Raw genomic sequence first — 25,961 nt, 5'->3', positions numbered from 1 at the left:
GGCTTGGTGACTGCTTTGTTGTGACATCACAAAGTTCCAGAAGTCCTGACGGCTGGTTTTAAGGCTCAGTTTCTGAATACAGGCTGTGTGCATTTCTCTGTGGACTGAGGCTTTGATACTTTCACAGTATTAATATAGAAGCTAGAGCTGATCTATAATCACACTACACATGGACAGAGACAGAAGTTATCCATATCATCTGGGAAGGTGAGACATACATGATATATACTGATATAAAATCCAGTGGATAAACAAAGATAAGATACAGAGAAAGCTGAGAGAGAGAAACAGGAAGAAAAGGGGTGAGGAGAAAAAAGGAGGAATGAGAGGGATTTTTTTTTATTATCCTCCTGAGGATTCAATGAATCACAAACAGGAAAGAGTGAAACATGACGAAGAAGAAGAATCACAGAAATCAGATTCTACTGACGAGCTACTGGATGTGTGAATCACACTGTGACTAAAAAAAATAAATACATTTGCAGAATATTCTCCCATCAGCCCCTGGGGCGGCACAGCCTCTCTGATACACGGCCCGAACAGCACCACCACCAGAACAACCAGAGTATTAACACTGTTAATTCATCTGCTGTATTTCACCAAACAAAACAAACGGTGAAGCTGCGGGACGGAGGACAACGTCGGCGTTACCAATGTGACACGCGGCCAGTAAAGAGAGGCCTCCAGCAGACATACACTTCAGTCCTCAGGGGGGGTTAAAAATAGACTTTATAATACTGACCCTGCTCAGTGCACAGTCAATAACATAAAAGCATGAAACATGAAACAACACAGCAAATGAAAACGACGGAGGACGACAGCGGCTGAGCACTGAAGCCATCATCAGTCTGAGGCATCAGTCACAATATGACTGCATCATGTCGCATCACGCTACAGCTCCGCATCACTCTCTGAATATACAGTTACAGCAGCAGGAGATGTGTGTGTGTGTGTGTGTGTGTGTGTGTGTGTGTGTGTGTGTGTGTCACGAGGTAGTCAAAACGTAAGCCCAAAAAATTACTTAGAAAAATTAGAAACAAAATAATAAAACTAATAGTAAATTCAAGTGTATAAATATGTCAAATAAACAAAACACTCAACATTCAGATAATTATGAATATTAGTCATTTGTAATATTAAATATAATTAAATAAAAAGTGAAAAAAGTTAAGAACAGTAACCTGAAAAAAATAAAAAATAAAAAGGAGAAATTGTATAAGATTAAATGAATAAATACATATTTTTTTGCGTGTGTTGTTAAGCATTAATTAACACCAGTTATAGAGGGTTCATTAGAAGAGTTGGTGACAAATGCATTTTCTATTATAGTGTGTTATAACCCATTAATTACCTGCTTATCAATGATTATATTGGGGGTATAATAAATGTCATTATTTATAACCACTGATGTGCAAAATATTAGAACAACAGAAGATGCATGTTCAGTAAAAACCTCACCTTCAGGTTCATGTAGTAATTAAATTAGTTTTATTACATTTTGGGTCGTCTTGCCAACGGAGAGCTAAAGCCTCATATGTCTAACTGTGAAGAATCAAAAGAGACTCCAGATATCTGATCTTTATATTGATCCCAATAATAAAATGATAACTCCAGAGTTTATGTAACCTGGGACAAAAGAAAAACACACGGCTCAAAGCACAAGAGGAAACTTTACATCTGTCATTGTGCTGACCAAAAACCCCGGTAATCCAAGACACTGTGCGGTCTGTGACCTCACCGTTTCCACCGTCCCCATCCTGCCACAGTGTCCGACCTCCACCACCGAGCTTCAGCAGCGCAGACCTGACGGAGCTGAAACACTCAGCTCAGCTGCTGTTTCCCTGTTACATCATCTGCATGAGGAAAGTCCTGCAGCAGCAGCAGCAGCAGCTTGTGTGATGTGAGACGGGGATTTCCACCACGGCTACAGGACGTCTGAAACGCTGATGGAGGAAAGACTCAGACTAAAGAAACTTGTGGTTCCTACACCACGTTGTCAGCTCAAAGACATCAGGTAGGAGGCAGAGCGGAGATTTTATCATAAGTCTCTGGTGTCTGCATAAAGACTCACAAGCATAACTATTCATGACTAGTGGGCGGACCTCAAGGTCAGTGTAGCATGTGGGCAAATAGTACGAGCCACTTAAATCACAAATGCAGAGATGCTTCAGTCTCCGCCACCAGGTTAAACGCAGCTCGGATTCGAATCAGGAGTTTTTGAATCTCCGTGTCGACCGACGTGCCGCCGCCCCTACGAGAGAAACCCAGCAACTAAAGATTCAGTGTGACGCCGATTTTCATCACTTGCTGTGTGTTTCTGCCACAGTAACAGATTTTTGAGTTTAGATTTTACAGATCCAACGTCTCCTGCCAAGACCGGACTCACCCCGACGAATCAGAGACGTCTTTATACAAAACATATAAACACGACAGTGAACGACTTGTAATGGATCAGAATGTGAAGCCCAGGTCTGAACCTGTTTATCCAAAACTGGTGTAATACTGATGTTCATTCAAGAGAGACAAAAAATAAACCTGATAATGTGATTCAATACAACACCAGCACTAATGCAACCTAAAAACTGTCTGTTCTTATAAGCGTGTTTACAAAAACTGAAAACTTCAACACACAGTATGTGACCATGAGACCAGCGGTCTCTCATGAAATAGCGTGGGATCATGGGAGTTGTTGTTGTCTTCGTATGGGAGGTTTTTACCAGCAGCTGAATTATCCTCAGAGGTTTCCTCCTCTCCACAACAAACAGAGCAGCTGATTATAACCAGTAAAAACACTGAATGAAGCAGCGTTTACATTTAAAGTCAGTGTTTCACCGACACTGGAGACGTCAGGGACGAGCTGGGAGCTGAGATCGCTGCTAACCTTTGTTTCTTTAATAACTTATGAACCAGACGTTCAGGAGGGTTTTACCGTCAGCTGAATGATCCACAGAGGTTTCCTCCTCTCCATCACAAACGGACCAGGAGATTGAAACCAGCAGAAACACTGAATAAAGCAGTTTCACTTTAAAAAAGTGGACACTGGACGTTTGGAGCTGAGCTGTCTCACATTTCCTCAGCTTGTTTCTCTCATAACTTCAGATCCAAACATCCGACGACTAAAATCCTTCATCTGGATAAAATATAAGGCTGAAAACCACCAAGGTGTAAAAAGTGAATCTTATAAATGTGACTGAAAAATGGATAAAAGGTCAAAGACAAACACAACACTGACACATTCACATAGAGGATATGATGTCACTGACAGGCGACCAATGAAACGGAGCGTTAGCATTTATTAACTTGTCAACTAATGTAGTTAGCAAATAACAACAACAACTACCCTGTAAAATGAAGTTTAGATTTCAGATTCTCCAACTAATAAGTGGAAAGATCAGGTTCACTGTTTCCCAACAACAGCTTGAAGTCTCACTATCAAACCTACTGAGGCTGCTAGAGTGCGTCAGCACCCTCATCCAAAAAATGACTTCCCAAAATGCACCAGGGCACGTGGTTTTTAGTTTGTTTCTGTCCGTTTCAACATCTCGTTGTTGCCTTTTACATTTTTCATATTTTGTTGTCCTTTAATTATTTACCATCTTGATTTTTAAGGTGGCAGACGTTCTACAGTGAGATGTTCGTCTACATCCCGGGGCATTGTTTATGTTTATGTTTATTGTTCCATGTGTGTTTTTAATAATTTATATTTTCCCTCTCAGTCACTGTCGTAACCTGCAGAACGTCTGTAGCGATTTCAGCTCTGTTGAATTGACCGACCAGGAAGACGACATTAGAATGAGACTTCAAGGTTGAGAGCATTCTGTGTGTGTGTGTGTGTGTGTGTGTGTGTGTGTGTGTGTGTGTGTGTATAATAATGAATCCTGCTTCATAATGAATAATAATGAGCTACCTGATTGACCCCTGCAGTGACATCGGCTCCACTTTGCCAAAGCACAGGAAGGTCGGAGCAGAGGGGTCAGCTGTTCACCTCCACATGGGAACTGGTGTGCAGAGAGTGTCCTGCTCAAGAACACTTCAGTATGGCAGCCGCTTTCCCAGACACAAGCCCCCGCAACACCACCACCACCCCCACCACCCCCGCCACCGACTAATCTCAAACACCCCGAGGCTCCAACAAAAACCTCCTGCTCTGCTCTTGTTCTCAAAGTATGAACACAGCTGTAAACTCACACTTCTGCTGGAGGAACTCTACAGAAACCTGTGGCTGCTTTTACTTCAACAACTTTAATATAAAGTACAATCTGCTCAGAGCTCTGCAGGGATGATGTCATTCTGTAGTTCAACCAGGAAGTAAGCATCACCCTGGTTCCCGCCACAAAAAGCCAATGGGATTTTTCCATTTCCAAACAACAGTTTCTGATCCTGACAGTTTTCATTCTGCAGAACAATCTTCACTAATGAACCACTCTATGATGTTTGAAGCCTAAACATAATCAGCAGAAACAATGTTAGGCTATAAACCAACTACGTCCACACGACCACGTTTTCATTTTAAAACAGCATCAAACGATCTCCGTCCAGACTATCACACCTGAAAACACACATACACACCTGACCATTCACGTACACTGAGCACGTGCGAGCCGGTGTAAACAGGAAGCAGATTTGTCTTCTCTGCAGTTGATTAGTTACAAAAAATAATAGTAACGAGGAAAAGTAAAGACAGCTGCAGAGTTAAAATGCAGAATTTAACTGAACAACAGCTGCTAGCAAAAAACAACAAGGTCAGTAACACTTGTAATTAATTATCCGTGTTGTATTCACCACTGGTAGTCGAGGCTGATGAGAGCCAATCAAGAGAGACCGTGTCTACGTCATTGTTTCCAAAGGTCTCCGGTCCCCAGAGTTTTCAAACTAAAGCGGGACCAGCAGAGTTTCCAAAAGCTCCAAAACTCCACAGTCGTAAATACAGCAAGAGAAAACAAAACAAAGCAGTGTGGACGAAGCCTAACCTGGACTGATGAGTAGATCTGTCTTCATATTCAACGCGACGACGTTTAACGTCCCCGACGACCTCAGGAAGAATTCAGGACTGTGGTATTTACTGACTGATTTTATGTTGTAGAATAAAGCATGAAAATGTCTGGAGCTCGTGTTAAACCACAGACTTTATCTCAGTCATCTGACCAAAAACACATTCGAAAAAACCCAGAGACTTCACGACCAGGAAACAGGAAGTGCTAACATGCTAACTTAGGCTCATCCCCGCTGCTGCAGCCTGCATTAAAACTAAACCCACCTCCATGACATCTACCACCAGAGAGAAAGAAACCGAAACCACTCTAAAACAGAACAAACAGCAGTATCGACAGAGTGACCGTCAAACAATCAGCCAAACTATCAATGTTTTAAACCGATCAATACTGAATGACAGCTGAGTGTCAGGGAGGACTGAGGGAATGAGCCTTTATCCTCCATCTGAAGGTTGTATCGAGGGCAGGGGAGTCAATAAGCTGCGGCTGTGTGTGTGTGTGTGTGTGTGTGTGTGTGTGTGTGTGTGTGTGTGTGTGTGTGTGTGTGTGTGTGTGTGTGTGTGTGCTGATGGACACTGGAGTATTTCCCTCTGGTGCAGCGTGAACACAAGAAACACTGAATCCACTCCAGGTCGTGTTACTGTGTTACTACTTCATTTCAATGCAGTTGAAGGGACAATTTACATAAAGCTGAATATCAAATAACTGTAATAGGCTCGTTGGAATATGACAACATCTACGGCCCAGTTTATTCTGTAAACAAAAAGGTGCCGTCTAATATTTACTGAGCTCAAGTGTCTCCAGAGAAAAAGTGACTGTTCTACTGAAGACAGACTGAAACTGTTCAACCTGCAAATCACCGCATGCAAACAGGAGACTGAACCAAATACTGTTCAACATACTCACAGATTAATGTGCATGCAGAGATTAACACAGACTTTATTATAATTATTATTAATGTTAATCCGACTAATCGTTTTTATCGATTTCCTCTGCAGCGCTACAAAATCCATCCCAGAATATGTTAATGGTATGACAAATAACTCACACATCTCTACAAAACGGGCTGAACATTACTAATCACCAGATCTGAAATCAAAGCAGCAGCAGTGTCTGTGAAGAGGAAAAACCTTGAGGAGTCTGGATCCTTGATTCGATGTAAACAAATCAAACTTTCCACAAATTGTGCTGCACACATTGAATTCCTTTAAGCTCCTCCAGTGTAAAGGTCTGTGTCCATGTGTAGTGTGATTATAGATCAGCTCTAGCTTCTATATTAATACTGTGAAAGTATCAAAGCCTCAGTCCACAGAGAAATGCACACAGCCTGTATTCAGAAACTGAGCCTTAAAACCAGCCGTCAGGACTTCTGGAACTTTGTGATGTCACAACGAAGCAGTCACCAAGCCCCGCCCACCTGGACCCACCATCCAAACCTTGCAGGATTTGGTTTCTCTGAGTGTTTTTACCTGAAATCTGCTTTATTTTTATTGGAACAGTCAGCCAATCAGAAGAGAGGCTCAGAGCCTCCTCTCTTCTGATTCTGATCGTACCAGTTGCCTGTTACTTCAGGACAGCCGTTGCCAGCTGCAGTTAGCGAGCTAGCTGTTTAACCGCTAACAATGGGCTTGTTAGCTGCGGCTGAACTTTTAATGACGCGATGTGGACGATTCATCAGAAGAGTAGATCATACGCCAAGGTAAGATCGAGCCTCCTCTCTTCTGACTGGCTTACCAACCACTGAGATGGTTTTTGGTTCTTAAAACCACAAATATATCTTCTTATGGATCAACACTTCAAATAAAACACAGAAGAAGAAGGAAATATGGAGCTTTGATTAAGGATACCATGTGCTTTGGCTTCAATAAAAAAAACTTCAAACATAAAACAAACAAACAAACAAAAAAAAACAATCAATGGTTCAGGACGAGCAGGTTGGCTGGAGATGAATAAACAGGTAACAACCAGCAGCTGTCAAACTGTTAAATATACATAGAGCTCTTCGTACAGTGCGGAGCGCCGTCTGCTGCACGCCTCACTCTGCTGTTTGTGGGCTCCGTCCATCTGTACGTAATGTGAGAGACTGTACGTCCGTATGTTTCCGTGGCAATGTCACCGCCACAAACTGTAGCACATTTCTGCTCTTGGCAGAGGAAGTGACTGTGTTTCTGAAAAGGCGCCAGCGCCGGCTCATTACTGTGATTATGTGGACTTCAAAATCAGAAAGGTTGAGCTCTGATGAAAACGCAGCCTGACATTCCTCTGAGGCCTATAGCAACAACATGGGCTTTTCAAAGCCATCGATTCCCCCCCGAACACACACACACACACACACACGCGCACACACACACACACACACACACACACACACACACACACACACACACACACACGTATTTGATGGAGTGACTGCCTGTTTCCTATGACAGCAGAGCAGAGTGATAAAGGCTCTTAAACTGGCTCCTCGCCGTATTTAGAAACCAGAGAACCGGACGCACGTGCGCTGTGGAGGGAGTCGCACGCCGGGTCAGGGCGATGTGGACCGACGAGCGATGTGCATGTTTGTGTCCACATTCAGATCCTCGTGTGGCGGTTGTATTTTGTCTGCGAGTGTGTGTGTGTGTGTGTGTGTGTGTGTGTGTGTGGGTGTGTGTGTGGGTGTGTGTGTGTGTCACGGCTGTTGTATAGCCGGCGTGTGCGAGTAGTGGAGCAGGTGCATGTGTTTTTTTTTTTTGTAACTGCTGTTTTTATGCAGCACGACTGCGATGTGTCGTGAGGCCAATGCAGATGCACGAACAGACTCTCACACAGGTATGAGGAATCATCTCAATGAATCACACACACACACACGCACGCACACACACACACACACACACACACACACACACACACACAGATAGAGAGGCACGCACAGCGAGCTCAACGGCCTGTTGGTTTGGGAGAGAGAGAGTGGGGGGAGGGAGGGGGTGGGTGGGTGGGCGGGTGGGGGGTATTGGGGCCGTTGCCATGGAAACTGGCTCTCCGTGCCAAAGCTGCGGGGAGCAGGGAGGCGGACGTAAACACATGGTCACCATGGTAACCCTTTCGTTGCCAGTGGCTCCCGACTGTCTGATGGACGGACTGATTACATCTCTGTATCTGATGTCAACCTGTTAACGTCTGAAGGTTTACCTGCGTCTGTCCAGGTGTCAGTCCACCTGTCTGTCGGTCCACCTGTCTGTCAGTCCACCTGTCTGTCCGTCCATCAGACAGTCGGTCCACCTGTCTGTCAGTACACCTGTCTGTCCGTCCACCTGTCTGTCAGTCCACCTGTCTGTCGGTCCATCAGACAGTCGGTCCACCTGTCTGTCCGTCCACCTGTCTGTCAGTCCACCTGTCTGTCGGTCCATCAGACAGTCGGTCCACCTGTCTTTCTGTCCACCTGTCTGTCAGTACACCTGTCTGTCCGTCTGTGCACGTCTCACAGAACTGACAACACGTCGTCGCATCTGTCGGTGCATTAACACCGACCACATATGTGATCGTGTATTCTCCTTTAATTCGGTCTGATTGGACAGGTGACATCAACACCTGAGTTAAACACAACACAAAATACGTTGCAGTTTGTCAGAAGTCAAAAATAAAATGAGTGAGAGGGAATTAAAAAGTTTTATGAGTGACCTGATTTCTAAAGCGTCACAAACATCAAAGTCTTCAGTGCATCGAAAACAAAGTCGAGCCGCGGAGATTTGTACGGCTAAAACCAACTATTTATGTTCAATTAATCTGACATATTTATCTGTCTGAGCAACAAAATGTCAGAAAAAAGAAAAAACAAACATCAATATTTCTCAGAGTCTGAGTCCAAAACTAAAAAAAAAATCACCTTTTCATCACAGAGGACAAAGAAAACTAGTAAACAGTCGTATTTTTCACAGACAGAAACAACTAACTGCTGCTTAATCTGTACAAAGTGCAACATTTACTGGACAGTGGGATTTAACGCTGCGAATCAATCCGCTGTGGGTCACGCAGCAGATGAAACCAACACACCTGTCGGTTGATCACGTCCGAAATGTTCTGCAGCTCTGACACGATGCGGCACCACGCTCAGCTAAAACTACACGAATACAAAAAACACAGCGAAGTCGACTCCTCCGCTCCGGTTCAGGGTCGGGAACCGGAGCAGCAAAGTGATGAGTCCGAGTCCCGGAGGTCGGACACCTGGAGGAACAGGTGAGGGGGCTCCTCTGCTGGTTTTAAAGTGAGTGTTGAAGGTGGAGGAGGAGTGGGGGGGGTCATCTACCTTCTGCTGCTGCTGCAGTATTTGGATTAACTGCACAACATACACATCTTAGATTTTTCATCTCTTTCAATGAGACGACTCAAAACTTCCTGCAGCTTTTTAAAGACCTTAAATTCCTAATTCCTTCTACAACAAGAGGGTTTTGTAAAACTACTTGTAATTCTTTAACTTATTTTCCTTAACCCCTTTTTTAAGTTTATTTATTGTGTTGTTTCATTTGATTCTGATCTTTTTACTTGTGTTTGTCGTTTGTTTTTTATCTGTTTGGACGTCGTCGGTTCGGAGACGGACTCTGATACGAACCTGGTGCAGTGACACTGTGAGAGAGACGGGGGCTCTGGTGGAGCAGAACAAAGGGGGGAGGGGGGACACACTGTTTCTGTTCAACTGTATCAGTGATCTATTACATTCTGTACGACTTTAAACGCCGATAAGAAAAACACCTTGAATAGAAAGGTTAAATCTACACATGCGAAACAGCCTGAATGTTTAACGTTCCAATGGTTATCAGCCGGTAACCATCACTGTTACCAGCTGTCAGTCAAACATGGAGCTAAAGGAGCATTTCTGATCCGTCTCCAAACACATTTTCTCCTTCAATAACTTGAATAATTAACAATAAATGTATAAATTACCGTGACATGGTTTTTTTTTTTAAACTGATTTCATGCGTCAGATTTCTCTTCCTGTCGTTAATCCTGCAGATTAACGTCTCGTATTTTCACCATAAATACGATTCCTCAATAAAGTAAAAGTTATTTACTGGCACGACACACGTCATTAATTCCTGCAGCACTTGTTCCCCCTGCTGTGCGGCTCCACTTGAGTCACTGTGAGGTCAGAGGTCAGAGGTCAGAGACAGAGCATGCGTGACGCTGGCAGGGATTCACAGTCTTCCTGAGAAAAGTAGATACTTCCTGTCAAAGAAAGCTCGAAGCTGAGTTTTTCTGGTAAAACACAGGATGCACTATTGAACTAATTAAAAAAAGAAAAAACAGCAAGAAAAACATCTGAGAATATTTAACAAAAACCGTTTGAGTGAAACCACAAAGATTTGCTTTCAACTAAACGAGTCTTGAAGATTTTAGTCGGAACAGAACAGATTTTCTTTTTAAATGAAATCTCCAACAGAAGTTCAGATTAGCATCTGTGACGGACTGAAAGCTTCTCCTCTCCAAGACGTTCCTCTGATGACTTCCTTTAAATAGACTTTAATCTGGCAGCGGGCAACGTGAGCTCTGGAAACATCAGCCCCGGACCCCGCCGGGCCAACAGTTCTCCCTGCAGGGCTTATTACCTGTTCAGGTTCCCACCTGAGCAGGGGGTTCTGATCACTAACACCTGGGCTGAAGAGTCCAGGACGGAGAGCCACTGAACCTGGAGCCAGGATCGTTTAACCCAGTTTCAACAAGGGCCAAAAAAGCCAAAAATAAAAGTCCAGCTCGGCTTCATCTGACCTCATTTCCTCAAAGGGTTAATCGGGACTAACCAGGAGTTATTGATCATTTACAGCAACGTAATCTAACGAAGATTATTTTATTACCATCAGCCGTGCTTCTAATTTAAATACACAAGAAAACAAAAAGAGAGAAAGAAGTGAAATCATCCAAACCAGAGCTTGTGCAGCGATGAAGGACACGGGTGTAAACTAGGCCACGAGTAACACAACAGAACCACTGCTCGCCAAGTAGGACACATTAGCATGATACCACAAACTTCACCTGACACAGGAAGGACGAGCGGCGTTCTGCACCCCCCCCCCCCCCCCTTCCGCCGCCTTTAACAGCCAATAAACTATTCTAACTGAAGATCAGAGAGGGCGGGGGGGAACGCCACGCGCTCATTACCTCGTTGATTCTGATCGGTCTCGTGAGTAAATCTCACAGTGGGAATTATTTCCACGAACAAAGGAGTCGATTATTTTAAATATTCAGACATTAATCTGTATCTTCTTCCTCGCAGCAGCGATGACACGAATTCCCCAACAGATCGATGATTCATCTCAACATCCTTTAGTAAATGTCACCTGCCAACAACCGGATCTCAAACGTACATTCGCTCTGAGGGGGGGAAAGAAACTATAGAGGCGTCTTTATTACGTCAAACACTGTTGTTTTCATATTGTGTATTATGTGTGTTATTTCAGCCTGTTTTCCCCCACGCCGTGCCAGATTGCTGTAATTCACAGAGGTTCGCTCCAGGTTCTCTGCTCACCTTAGACAAACCAGAGGAAGCATGAGTCACCTGAGTGGTTTCAACACCTGCCTTTGAGGAGAGGAAGAGAAGCCGAACTTCTGATGCCGTCTGAACTGTAGTGGAAACTTTTAGTGTGATTGTTTTTTGAAGCCTGTATTCTTATTGTGATGGTAAAGATTCGTAGCATCACTTTGTATGTGTGCTCTCGTGTTGACCTCGTGTTGACCTCATGTTGACCTCGTGTTGACCTTCCTGTTGTCCTCGGGTCAAATGTCCTCAAATGTTTTTATTTCACAAATCTGCTTTTCTTTCATGTTAATCGCCTGAAAATAACATGGATGGTTCTTCACTGCACTTTCCTCAAATGGAATTTAATTATCACTATTTTCAATGAATTTTGGGAGTTTTATTCAAATTTATAACATCTGTGTTCTTCCTGGGTCAAATTTGAGGAAACACTTTTTTTCCTCCATGTTTTTTTTTTTTTGTTCGTCTGTGAAAACGATTCTCGAGGGACAAGTGAACATTTTTTATTTTTTTATTTTTGCTTTGGTCCCCAGAACAAATAAAATCACTTCTCTTAGACTGATGAAAAAAGTTAGAAAAATTATCCTTTCCAAAAAACTAAATTTCACTTGCCTTTCAGGACTTCCATAACTTACACAACAGCAGCAGAACGTGAACTTTGCCTGAGTCTTGTGATCAAGGACTGAGTGGACGGGGTGGGGCACTCTAATAAATTATATTTATTATTAATTAAATCAATTCTTAATCGTATTTAGAGGTCCTCTTCGTTGGAATTCACTAGGATCAACTTTGAAGTCGTTATCTCCTTTAATAACTTTTAAAACATTTAAAAAAAAAAAAACATCTTTCATCTAAATAAAATGTTTGTCTCCATGTTTTTGTTTACGTGATGTTGTGATGCTTTATGTTGGAAGTTTTTATAGACGGGTTGAAATAAAGGCAAAGACTTTGTAAATCTCTGTTTATCTCCTGCACATTTTATAAATCTTTTTACTGTGTGAGTCTCACTGTATGTGCTTTGCAAATAAACTCAACGCAATTCAACATGAGGGAAACACTGAATCATTATCATTTCTGGAACATGGCAGAAAAACATCTAAACAGATGAAGTTAAGGCAGAAACTGATTTCGACTCAAACGTCCCGGCTCCTCAAATCAAAGACATCAAAACGCCGCAGAGACGAAGCGTCAGTTTTTATTTCATTTAATTTTCTTGGAGTCAAAACATCAACTAAAACAAGTCACCAGTCTCATTTACTCCCTTTCTTTACTTCCTCCCAAACAACAATAAAAATACATTGGAAAGTGCGTTGACCTGTATCCTTTAAAAAGAACCAGACACTATGAGACGAGGAGCCGTAAAAACATCCTGATCAGGCCTGAACCTTTGTGTGCATGTCAATCAGTGACACAAAAAGGTTTTAATTACATGAGAATAAACGATTCTGTCGCTCACCTCGCTCCATGTTCACTTCCTTTTCCTCCCTGTACAGAAAACGACTCGGCGGACACAGGTACAGGTAACCTACAAGCTAAAATTAGCCGCTAAGCTAACTCCGGATCAGTAATGACCCGAGCCGCTGCTGCCATCCATCTCCACAACAACGGAGCAACTGCAGCCCACACACACACACACACACACACACACACACACACACACACACAACATAGTGGCATCACGTCATGGCTCAATGTGCTTACATGACCAACTACACAAACTCACACACACACACACACACCACACACACACACACACACACACACACACACACACACACAAACTCACGAGTTTCTCCCTCACTCCCACACTGACACTGCATGGCCCAATGTGCTTACATGGCTGACTACATACACATACATGACTTTCAACAGTCATTCTTAAACATCTTAAGCACACACACACGCACGCGCACACACACACACACACACACACACACACACACACACACGTACATGCACACACACACACACAGATTTACAAGCTTCATGGCTCAATGTGCTTACATGGATGACTACGTGCATAAAAAAAAAGAAAAATAACAAGAACACACTGACTCTCCTTCATGCACGCACACACACGTTACTCTCAGACACACATACACACACACAAGCACGCACACACACATACACACACACGCACGCACACACACACACACACACACACACACTGAGCCTCCAGTGACGTGCTGCAGTGTAGCAGCCTCTGCCAGCCAAGTAAAGCCGAGCGAACACAGCTGAGGGAGGCTGCCTGCAATCACACTGCCTATGAATCAATAATACTGCCTCACAAACAAGCAGCACGCGTGCACACACACACACACACACACACAACACACACACACACACACACACACACTGTGTCTCTGTCACGAATATAGACCACGAGCGCTGCAGTCTCATCAATGCTGCCGCTGCTTTTCAGAGATACAACGCCAAGCAAGCAGTGCTCAGAGAGATGTGGCTAACGCTAACGCTAGGCTAACAGCCTCTGTCAGCGTGGACGGGTCGACACGTGTACAACCCCCCGGTGCACCTGGGTAATAGGTCAAATTCATTTACGTTACACAAGATCAACAACAATCACACTTCCTGTTTCTGCTCATATCGACCATCACACCATCATGACATCACAGTGACGTCGACACACCAACACTGTTTTAGACTCATAGGAACATTTTCGTTTCACTCAATAAAGTTTATTCTGAAAAACAACAACATGTTAATGTGGGTCAGTCACATCTGAGCTGCACCCAGTCCATTCAATAAGCTTCCCGCCCCTGATAAGACTCGGTGCATCAGACTGAGGCAACAGTTATTGTGAAAATGCTGTTTAGCAGAGACATGAACTGAATACACAAACAGAGACACAACAACTGTGTGAAACACTCAACTTGCAGCGACAATCACAAATTTATAAGAACACATTAAAAAAAAAACGAGAAAACCATGGTTTTAACCGCTTTAAATCAAAAACGAAAAATCTTTGCTGTCACAATTAAAAAATGAAAATCAAGAACACCAAATCAAAAGAAATGGTCCAATTGTGGTGTTTGCAAATGTTTGTTTAATTGAGGTATGAAGAAAGGTAGCCAGGTGACACGGAAGTAAAGGTAAATATTTCAAAATAAAAGCTGTAAAAGGTTATTAATTCAAACTACACAAGTAAATAATACACCACGCTCAAAACTGTCTGTCTGTGCTTGAGTGATGTTGCACTTTTACAGAATGGCAACGCGATCCGTTCAGCTTTTATTTTGAAAGATTTACCTTTCCCTTCAGTGCCACCTGGCCACCTTTCTTCAATCTTCGATTAAGCAAGGAATTTGCAAAAACAAAAATTGGACCATTTCTTCCAATTTGGTGTTTTTGTTTTTTTGTTTTTTGTAATTGTGACAACAAAAATACACCAATTTCCTTTTCTGGTATAAAACGAAAAAACAAACTGCCTGAACGTACACAAACCCACAGAGGAGCCGACACGATCGACTAAATATTTCAACACCCACATTTACTGCTTCGCTTTAAACATATGAAACTATGTTTTTAGGAACCCTTTAATTTCTCATCTGTTTCACCGCCTTCGTGCGTCCGTGTGACGTTTCTGTTTCTATAAATTCCCTGCAGTCACTTTGTAACGTGGCGATCCCTCCGATTCAACTGTGTGACCTTTTACTGCTCGTTTATTGTCTCGTAAAAGCGAAACGCAGCCTTGTTTCAGAAAGTTACTAGAAAGAGGCTCCTGTTCCCCCTCAGTCTCCATCACACTGATAAATCCGGACATAAATCTCTGCGGCCGATTCAAGGAGGCCGACGGTGGACGGTCAGGGAGCTGAGGAGTTCTGTTAATATTTAATCTGCCTTTTTAAAACAAGGGGAGTCTGATGAAGGAGACAAAACTGACTGAAATAATCTTGATGCTTATCCAATTTTTAAACAGAAAGTTTTCTTTAACATATCCATTCATTTCTGAGAAACCCAGAAAACGTGGGCAAGCCGACATGAAACTGGGAAAGAAAAAGGATCCACCAAAAACTTGAGGAAAGGAACGCCAGCTGAGAGGAAAGATGTTTGAAAAAAAAAGATGGAAGGAGGGAGGAGGAGGAGGAGGAGGAGGAGGAGGAGGAGGAGGAGGAGGAAGCCTCAGCCATTCAGGTGAGTACGCAGAGATGATCAAAGCGAGTGAATCTGGGCCTCAGACAGAAAAGAATTCAGTCTTTTCTCTGCTTCACCTTGAAGTGCGGAAAAACCCAGTTTCACACAGCAGCTGCTGATTCATGAAACGTGGTGGGAAAAAAAAACCAAAACAAAAAAACAAAATCTCTGCTCTGTGAATTCTTTTTCAGTGTATAGAGCAGTTCAGTTCCCTTTATGAGCATTCATCACATGGGGGGGGAACTATAGCTGTGAACTCAAGGAGAGGCATCAGAGATCAGTTACGATGCTGCAGCATTACACGCATGAACGTAACTTGCACATTAGGTGTTCAGCAGTAGCAACTAAACAAGCTAATTACACTGTGATTTATCATCTCTGTGTGAGATCTGCTGTAAGTTTGAGACAGAATATTGTTACAGGATTAGAGCGGCTCCCGTCAGGAACAGATCGGTACGTAGGGTCGTGTACGTAGCGACAGAGGCTGGCGACCACAGCAGAGAGTTAGCGGTTAGCGGTGTAGCTGTGAACGTAGCACGACTCTTCCAAGACCCGAGTTCCCACGTCTCCCCTGAATGCAACTACAGGAGTCGTTTTTAGATATTTGATGCGTTTACTGTCGATTTAAAAGAATAATCCTAAAACTTCTTCAGGCAGGAAGGAGTGCAGAAAGGTGGAGATGTCCAGACAAGACGCAGGAGAGAGACTCTGAGGTAAAAGACAAAATAATCAGCTGGCCCTGAATTTAAGAGAGATTATCACTAGATAATAGAATAAATAGAATAAATAGAAATGATGTGACTCAGATGTGATGTGATGCTTTTATCCGCTTTAAAAAAAAATTTTAATATCTGTTCAAGATATTTGGGAAAAAGACTTTATAAATTAAAATATTAATAGTAGTAGAAAATACAGATAAAAATAATAAAAGTTACATTTTAAAAACTATGAGCAACACTAATAACTGCAGGCTCCAAAATGAGAGAGAAAAAACTAGATTTCATGTCGCTCTTATTCAGAGTGAGGAGCTGAAACATCCTCCACCTCCTCATCATTTTTGAGAAGTGACAAAATGAAAAATCCATGAACACAAACCTGCGTTCAGATGATGCAGCTCACACGGCATGGAGAATATTCAGCATTATTTCCACAATACTTTTAATTTTGTTCCCCAAAGCTGTGCAGCACCACAAGCAAAAGTCAAGCAAACTCATCAAGTGGCCACAGAAAAGTGACAAACACAATCACCGCCCTCCCAGACGGCGTTTATCTGTCGGGAGAGTGGTTACAGACGTTTACGATGAACTTCAGATACTACACAGTCTCCACACAACACCTGCCGGATCACTAACCTCACGATTACACAAAAATGTTCCTGTTTTCCCTCCAACCTGGCACCGCAGACGTGTTTTGTTTACGCCAGGAGAGTGTGTTAACAACATCACCATCTTTCCCCCCATTGTCGTTCTTCCAACACGGCGGCGCAGCAGCCTCCGCGAAACGTTTCCAGAGAGGCAGCGATGACGTTATCGCTCTGCTGTTTTGAGATGTGGCAGGTTGATAACCAGAGATACCAGACACGCCTCGGCTGTATCAGAGAAAATCTCATCACTCTCCTTCTGTAAACCAGCTGATACAAACTGCTGAACGAACCACACACTCCTCGAAAAACAGACAAACTGTTAAAGGACGCTGTGTCTTTTCTGTTCCAGCTTCAGCTCAAACATCAGGTTCAGATGTGGCACCACAGACCTGTAATCATCCTGTGACCAAACTTTCTCCGGCTGGAATGATGAGGCTCGTGTGCCTGAGGAAATCATCAATACGATCAGTTTTACAGTGAATTACAAGCTCGTGTGAAATCACTTTACTTGATATGTTATTGATTAAGGAGTTCATCCTTTTCAGGCCTCTACGAATGATTATACACAAGTCAAATCAACACACTCATTAAAATGCAGTCGCTAACTACATCACAACAGCTGAGACGAAGAGTCTGATTTAACAGAACAAAGAGACTGTAGCTCTGCTAACAGCTCTGCTAACAGCTCTGTGAACTACAGTGCTGCTGTGAGCTGACAACAGCTGCTAACAGGCTCAATGCTGACATGCTTAAAGCAAACAAGCTCAATGCTAACATGCTCAATGCTAATACGTTCAATGCTAACATGCATAAAGCAAACATGCTCAATGCTAACACTCTCTGTTTTATCCCGCTCAATGCTAACATGCACATTGCTAACACACTCAATTCCAAAACGCTCGGGGCTAACAGGTTCAATACAAACGGGCTCAATGCTAACACACTCATTGCTTACACGCTCAATGTTAACACTCTCAGGGCTAATACACTTAGTGCTAACAGGCTCAATGCTAACAGGCTCAGTGCTAACACACTCAATTCTAACACACTCAATTCTAACACACTTTGTGCTAACAGGCTCAGTGCTAACACACTCAATGCTAACACAACTGAGGAAAGAGCCGACTTCTTTCAACTCGTTTCATGTTTGTCTTCATGTCTCTGTCATAAGATGCTGGGGTGTTTTAAAGAACATAAAAACACAAACGTGGCACTTTCATAAAGATGTAACAGCCGTCACTGCTGGAGCCTGTGGAGATTTACTGTGTTTGACATTCAGGGTGGTTTCTCTCTGCTCTGCGTCACCCCGTCGACCCGCGAGCTGCACCCAGCCGTCAGAAAACTGGCCCACTTCCTCCTGCTACAGTAGAACCACAGAACTGAACTCTCACCGTGCTGCAGACAAAGTGTGGCTGCATTAAATCCTGGTGAAATCTCACTTCAACGGTCACAAGTGCAAAGTTTGTCAAGTCATGCACCAGATCAGTGAATTAAAAAAAAAGATTTAAAAATCATGTGCTCCATTTGTACAAATGTGCCGTTTGTTGGGAGAGAATGTGCGTTAGATAAATATTTCCCGGGGCAGATTCTCTGTGGCAGACGAGACAAAAACCCACAGAGACATGAGAGGAAGGTTCGTGAAAACACTCGCATCTTCACAGATTCACCTGTAACTCTGAGTTACACTTTGTTCTATACGTTTTTTTGTTTTTTTAATTATTAGATCTGCAAAAACACGTTTTATGTTCATGCCCATGTCTGTTTGTTTATTTATTTGTCAGCAGGATTACGCAAAAACTACTGAAGCAATTTGCACCAAACTTTATGGAGAGATGGGACCGGGTCAGGGAAGAACCCGTTTCAGGGGCGGATGTGTTTTTCAACTTTATCGACAATTTCTCAGGAAATAATGTAATGTAAATTTTTTAAAATATATTTATTATTTTATTTTATTTTATTTTTTATTCTTCAATATTTCTGGTGGCGATGTGACGGTACATGTGTTTGTTGCCTTTCAGTACAAGAAGTCCGGTTCAGTAGAGTGAATGTTTCAATAATTTTCTACATGCTGCACTTTAATGGATCTTTTATTTTATTATTTATTTATATATTTGATGACCTCCTGAAGCATATTAAGTAATATCATTAATACCTAGATCACTTTCTGGTGTTGGCATCTATGAGTTTGTACAATTTGGTCAATCCGGATCTTTCGTTTATTCCTTATAGGGTTGTGGGGGAGGGGCTGGAGCAGGGTACACCTTTGGACAGGTCACCAGTCTATCACAGTGCTGTCATACAGAGACAAACAACCACCACACTCATGTTCACACCTATTTAAAGTCGCCCATAACCTCAACCTGCATGTCTTTGGACTGCGGGAGGAAGGACGGAGGACCTGGAGGAAATCCACGAAGGCTCGGGGAGAACATGCAGACTTTTTTTTTTACATTACATCATTTCCTGAGAAACTGACTAAGTTGAATAATGCATCTGCCCCTTTAAGTGGATCTGCCCCCTGAATGCACCAAGTTCTTCCCAATCACTCCGTAAAGTTTGGTGCAATTTGCTTCATTAGGTTTTGCTTAATCCTGCAGACAAACAAACAAACAAACAAACAAACAAACAAACAAAGGTGTGTGTTATTCTAGTATCAGGATGTTTCAGTGGGATTGCGTTAATAAGAAACAGTTCGGCGTCCATGTTTGATTCTTGTGAGCTGCTGATGAAACACAACAACAGGTTTTAAGATTCTTTATCACTGTGGACTGAAATCTGTCACTTGATTTAAAGAAACCTGGTGATAATCCAGCAGCTAACGGCATCGGATAATAACCACGGTAACGAGCGAACGATGAGGCCTCGTGCTCAGCTGAGAGTCTGCTGCGTCACCTCACACTCACAGAAACTCTGACTCATCACTCTGCTCCGCTTGACTCATAAATATTACAAAGAGCGAGACGTCGTCCGAACAACAAGGCAGGAAGGAACACCTCGAACATAACAACTCTACAACAACACCAGGAGCACGAAGGCGTCGGCTCTGAGGCCGTGAGGAAGGGACGACGGAGAACGGACGATTCTGTCCAAGACTTCCTGTACTGATCTGGACCTGAGGTAATCCTCCTTTCACAATGCAGGAAACTCAGTTTGCATCATCACTGACAGGTGTACTGTCATGTCCTTTATAGGTGTATCAAAGACGTGGCATCACAATGTCAAGCAGAAACTGTGAATAAGATTTGGACACTATGTTTTTGTTCTATTGAGGGGATTTTGGAATCCAATCCAAAGAAAAACAAGACCAGGTCAAACCCTCGTACATGTCTGGACCTCCTCCGATCAAATCCTGATTTTATAGCCACCACATCGTCTGACAAAATCACCAAACACACAAATGAAGGACAAAGACTGAACTGTATTTACTGTAACACGATCACTCAAGAGAGAAAGTTACAACAGACACAATATCTGTCATTTTTTTAAAGTTATTTTTTCAGGCTTTTGCCGTTATTACAGACATAGGGAGAGAGATGGGTCACAGGTCGGACTCGAACCCGGGCCGCCGCAGTGCAACGTAAGCCCTAATGTCACGTGCTCCACCAGGTGAGCCAACCGAGATGGACTATCTTTCTTATTTAGTCTCTCACACAGAGCACAGCCTCCGTCTGGGATCCACGATAGTTTAGTATTTATTTACTTCAACTCAGAATGTAAGATACTTTTATTAGAGGCAGATCTTTATGTCTAACTCCCTCTGTTTGATATGAAGAGTTAGTCATAATCGTTAGTACGAAGCCTCGTTACCAATGACCGACCTCTCGCTCCCTCTCTCTCTAATGTGTAGTTATTCCTCCGCCTCCTTTAGTAATAATGTGTATTTGCTGTAATGGAGGCGAAGCTCAGTGTATTGGAAGCGCTCCTCCTCTTCCCTGCATTTCCCGAGCAGCCGGAAAACCAGAGCGGCTTGGTAGACTGTGGCTCGGCACTGTGCTGACCAATATGGTCAGTCAGTCAGTCAGTCAGTCAGTCAGTCAGTCAGTCAGTCAGTCTATAGGACTGGCCACGCTGTTGTGATCCAGCCAAAAAGATTGTAAAAAGGAAGTGATTTCAGACGCTTGTGAACGAATAAAAACAAGAATGTTTCCTGCCACAGGAAGCTAAATCTGGAGAGACCTGATCCTGCAGTTTAACTTCACTGAGTAGATCTGCATCTACATCACAATCAACTATGAGACACAGACTCTTTTATACACAAATTTTTCAGAAAGTATTTCTAACAGACGGATGTGCAACTAGAATAATTTAAAAAGCAGAAGCGCCTGAGTTGATTCAGACAAAACACGCACAACGAGCAGACTGTGTGAGGTAAAGCACTGACTCTTGCTCAGTAGCTCAGCAGGATCCTTCATCAGAATGTAAATAATCACAATATTCATTTTCTCTCCCGGCGTCCTCGTCCTCTGATATTTCCCTTCATGTTTGAAATTCTGTCACAGTCCCAGCAGGATGGGAGAGAAGAATTACTAAACTTCAGTGAGTCAGAGAAGAACAGATTTACTTCTTCTCCCTCCCTCTGTTCAACCATCATTCACACAATCAGCAGTTACGGTCCCATATAACAGGAGCCTCTGTTCGGTAACGCGGGACCGCTGACCTCAGGATCAAAGTTAAGCTGCGTTCAGTATTAAAGGGCTCGTGAAATCGTCCAGAATGAGACTGAAGCTTAGAAAAATAAAACACAATCACGTTTTATTTAGTATCAAAGCTGCTTCTTGTATCAAGGTTTTTATAAATGACCTAGTTTTATATATATATGTGTGAGTGTGTGTGTGTGAGTGAGACAATACAAACCTGCTGCTTGTCCTTTTTGTGTATTTTCATCTTCTATCCCTTCACTGCATCTGTTAACAGAAGAGGACATCATTCATATTACTTCCAGAGAACAAACTGAAGCTTTAATATTCAACAACAGTGAGTGTGAGTACAGACGAAACACAGTAAGGAGAGGAAATGCACCGGACCGACTTTATACTATAACGATGACAAATACACACAAGTACGGGAGGAAGTGTGCAGGGAATGATGCATTCACTTTCCTGAAAGTCAATATACAGCTCTCTGTTTATTCAGAACAGCTCACACCTTCCTCACCCTCCAGAGGAGGAGGTTTACACGTCCTGTTACACACATTCACTCCTGGAAGCATCGAAGATCAACCGACGACTGTTAAACCAGTGCCTTGCTAAAGGACGCTAAATCTGCACTATACGAACAACTTGTGTCATTGAGCTTGTCCTCCCAGGCCCCCGGCCGTCAAGGGTATGGTATGTGCGTGGCGGCTGCTGTGGAACGTCTTGGTTTTCATTTCGACGCACATGTTAAAAACGGGTTAGAGCGGAGACGCTGCCTGCGTGACAGTTGCGTCGCGTGATCTAAAGATTCGGAGTCTCGCCTATTTTCCAAGCATGACGCGGCTCCCAGCAAAAACAGTCGGAGAAAAGACCGGTCGATGTCATAGTGACATCATACCAGTAACATGACATCAAACCGACACCTTCCACTATAGTTTCTATGTGCTGAATCTGATTATATAAAATACAAGTATATTTTTTAACCATTTTAGCAGCTGCATGTGGAGACAGAGACACTTTAGTGATGTTATTAGTCACAAATAAATCAGAAAAATTCATTTATAATAAAAAGAAATCCGATATTCCAGTAACCTGTGAACTCTATTGTTCAAGTTTCAAGGTGGAGTTTATTGTCACTCTCTGCAGATACAGTGATCAGTACACAGACACCTAATATATTCATGCTTATACATATACATATACACACATTACACTGCTTGGTATTCAGTTAGAAAGCCGCTGTAGAAAATGATGGAAACTGTGTTCTAACATGTGTCTGCCTCAGTGTCGTCTCAGATTAGATTTGAAAGTCTTTATTGTTCCCATGGGGCAGTTTCACTGCAATGTCACTAATCTGCTGCTATTTTTTTTAGTTTTTAGCTGAAATATTTTATTTATACATATTATATTATTTATCTTGCTTTTAAAGTAGTTGATTTTGCAGTTTTTCTTTCTTTGTACTGTCACTTTGCTGCTGTAATACTGCAAATTTACCCACTGTGGGACTAATAAATGAATATCTTATCTTATTTGGTTTGCAACAGTCGTCAATACAACCAATACACATCATAAATAGAATAAAATAGAGACATAAACCATCTAACATTCAGTAGATTTCATCAGAATAAGTTACAGTAAGATGTGAAGCACAGAGAGTCCGTCAGTATTTGTTAATTGCGATGACAACTTGTTTAAAAACCAACATAGATGAGCTCAAGTATTATTCTTCTTCTCGGAGTCGAACCTCTGAATGGAGAGGGTAATGGGGGTCTGCCAAGATGACCTTTGACCTCTGAGTGGCTCTGACATGATAAACACGGCCGAGATCATTCAAACACTTGTTTTACTAAAGGTTATAAAACGTGACGGCGTCATTACTTGAGGAAATCTGACATTTGTACTTAATCCTGCACCAATTTGCTTTATGCTCAACAAACCGCTCAAACGATCACCGATGCATTATTGATAGTTACGTTATTAATCAGGTATCTTCCAGCTGTGGCTCATTCTCATCCTGAAACAGGGAAACAAAACAAAACAAGGAAGCAAAACCGAAAAAGATACAGAACACACTGACACTGATTCAGTCTGTGTTGATGAACTGGCAGCAGAGAACAACTTCAGCTTGTGATTCAACACTCAAATGGCACATTCTCACTAAAATAGTCCGCTGATGATTAATCATTGGACGGCCATGACACCCACAGCGGGGGGGTCCGTACGGCAACAAGCTCATGAGCAATCTCCCTGCTCATGAATAGTTGTAGTATCAGAAGTGCCAAGGCAACACAACCTGTTTTTACCCTGATACACACTGCAGGTTAAAGCTGCAACGATTAGCAGGGTAATCAATTAGCAAGTGGACAGAAAAATGGAACTAAAAAAAAAAAAGGAACCAATCCTGTCAACTTGTGGGGACGGGGGGCGGGGCTAAATAAACCTGAAACCTAGTCAGTTCAGAGAGACAGTTAGCATTAGCACAACCGCTAACACTGTGTCAGTTACAAGCTAACCATCAACATAAACAAATAAGAAGATGCTAACTGCGCTAACGGTTCTGACCCGTCTGCTAGTCTCTGGTTCTGGTCTCAGACTCCTCCTCTGAGTCTGGGTCTGACTGAGGCTCAAACATGTGGCTGAGTCTCTCTGATGTTTCCTCCTCTCACCATCTTGATGGGGGCTTAAGGCCTCATCCAGGTTTCTCAACCAGGAAGTAAGAGAAGATGAAAACAAAGAAAATAAAGAAAACACGAATTATAGCAGAGGATTTTTACAGTTTAAAACATGTCTGGGGGAACTTGGAAAATGGCAAATATTTAATGATTCCTGCAGCTTTTCGATGTTGAAATTATTTTGCTTTTCTATATGTTAGAGTTTTGGTTTAGAGAAAAAAACAAAAAAGAAGATAGTGATTCTTTTATTGTGTTTTGCTGCTATATATATAAAAAAACAAACAAATAATCTATTAATTGAGAAGATAATTGGCAGATGAATCAATTATGAAAATAAACAAAGTCATTTCCGGACTGATAATCTAAAGGACAGCCATGTGCCTGTGTTTCTTAACTACATAACTTCTTGGGGATCACATGACGAGCCGTTTTCCCCTCGAGAAAGATCAAGAGTAGAACTGCTACCAACACGAAAACAGAACAGGAAGTGATAAGAGCTATAAACGTGTGAAAGAAAGACTCCACTAAAGGCTCTGCTGAGGTTTTAGCAGAGAGGTCGGTTGGTGTCGGTTTCACGCTGCAGTGACACAGCACGGCAGAGATGACGAAACAAATTCATTTCAAAATGACTTGAACAGAACGTTTTCACACGGATCCACACTCCGTCTGAGGCGCCTTCTCAGACTGAGTCACAGCAGCAGCGGCGGCGGCTGGGACACCGGGGGCCGGTTTCACTCAGGGAGGTGGAGGTGGACTGAAGTCTCCAGACCCCTTCACTTTTAGCACTTTCTATTGTAGGTTTCATTTCATACCTGCCTACAACGATTAATATTATGAGATAATGACGTAAAATGACGTTTAACTAAACGTCATTTATACAACAGATAGTTCCGACCAAGTAATCTGATTGGACGAGAGTCATTCCATGAGCGCTGATATAGAGAACAACAGCACTGGGACTTTTGACTACATGTATCACTCCGCTTCACAGGTGTTTTATTAACCGTTTATCAGCGTCGCATTGCGCTCGTTATCTATCTTAGATTGAATCAAACAAAGATGAAAATATTTCCATAAATAACATTTGAGTTAAATGATGGTCGTCAGGAGAGGATGAAGGAAGACACCTGGATACTTCAGAAACACCTGAGGTAACATGGAGACAGAGTAGCAAGCTAGTGTGCCCTGTGCAGGTCAGGAACATGTTAATGTGTTGCTAAGCAACAGTCCAGTACCAGTCCACCTGCAGAACTATTTGACTGTTCAAACAAATCATAATTTTTTGTTGTTTATTTAAATAATATGGCGCTCGACCTGCGGCCTCGTACCTATGACCGGATCACAGCCGTGCTGATATTCAGTACGACATCACGACCTCCAGTCTGATATTACTTAATTATATAGAGCCTCTCTGGTCTTAACGACCACTCAAAGCACTTTACACTACTACTCACATTCTCACACACACACACACACACACACACACACACACACACACACACACAGATGATGCATCAGGGGAAATCTGGGGTTCAGTATCTTGCCAAAGGAAACTTCGGCATGAGGGCTGGAGGAGCCGGGGATCGAACCACCGAGCTTCTGATGAGCGGACGACCCGCTCCGCCTCCTTACAGCCTACAG

General features: G+C 42.7%; 1 protein-coding gene across 7 annotated transcripts in view; it reads right to left on the bottom strand.

Moving 5' to 3' along the window:
• Positions 1-25,961, bottom strand: part of chd6 (chromodomain helicase DNA binding protein 6) — a 102,563-nt gene that overhangs the window by 57,762 nt on the left and 18,840 nt on the right. For all 7 annotated transcript variants that reach the window (XM_056403454.1, XM_056403488.1, XM_056403435.1 and 4 more), the window contains one exon: positions 21,869-21,918. In XM_056403454.1, coding sequence (XP_056259429.1) covers positions 21,869-21,898 — 30 coding nt within the window. In that variant the 5' untranslated portion in view covers positions 21,899-21,918. The remainder of the gene's footprint in view (positions 1-21,868; positions 21,919-25,961) is intronic.

The sequence above is a fragment of the Seriola aureovittata genome, chromosome 2, assembly GCF_021018895.1.
Source record: "Seriola aureovittata isolate HTS-2021-v1 ecotype China chromosome 2, ASM2101889v1, whole genome shotgun sequence".
Classification (NCBI taxonomy): Eukaryota; Metazoa; Chordata; class Actinopteri; order Carangiformes; family Carangidae; genus Seriola; species Seriola aureovittata.
This window is presented reverse-complemented; position numbering and strand designations above follow the sequence as displayed.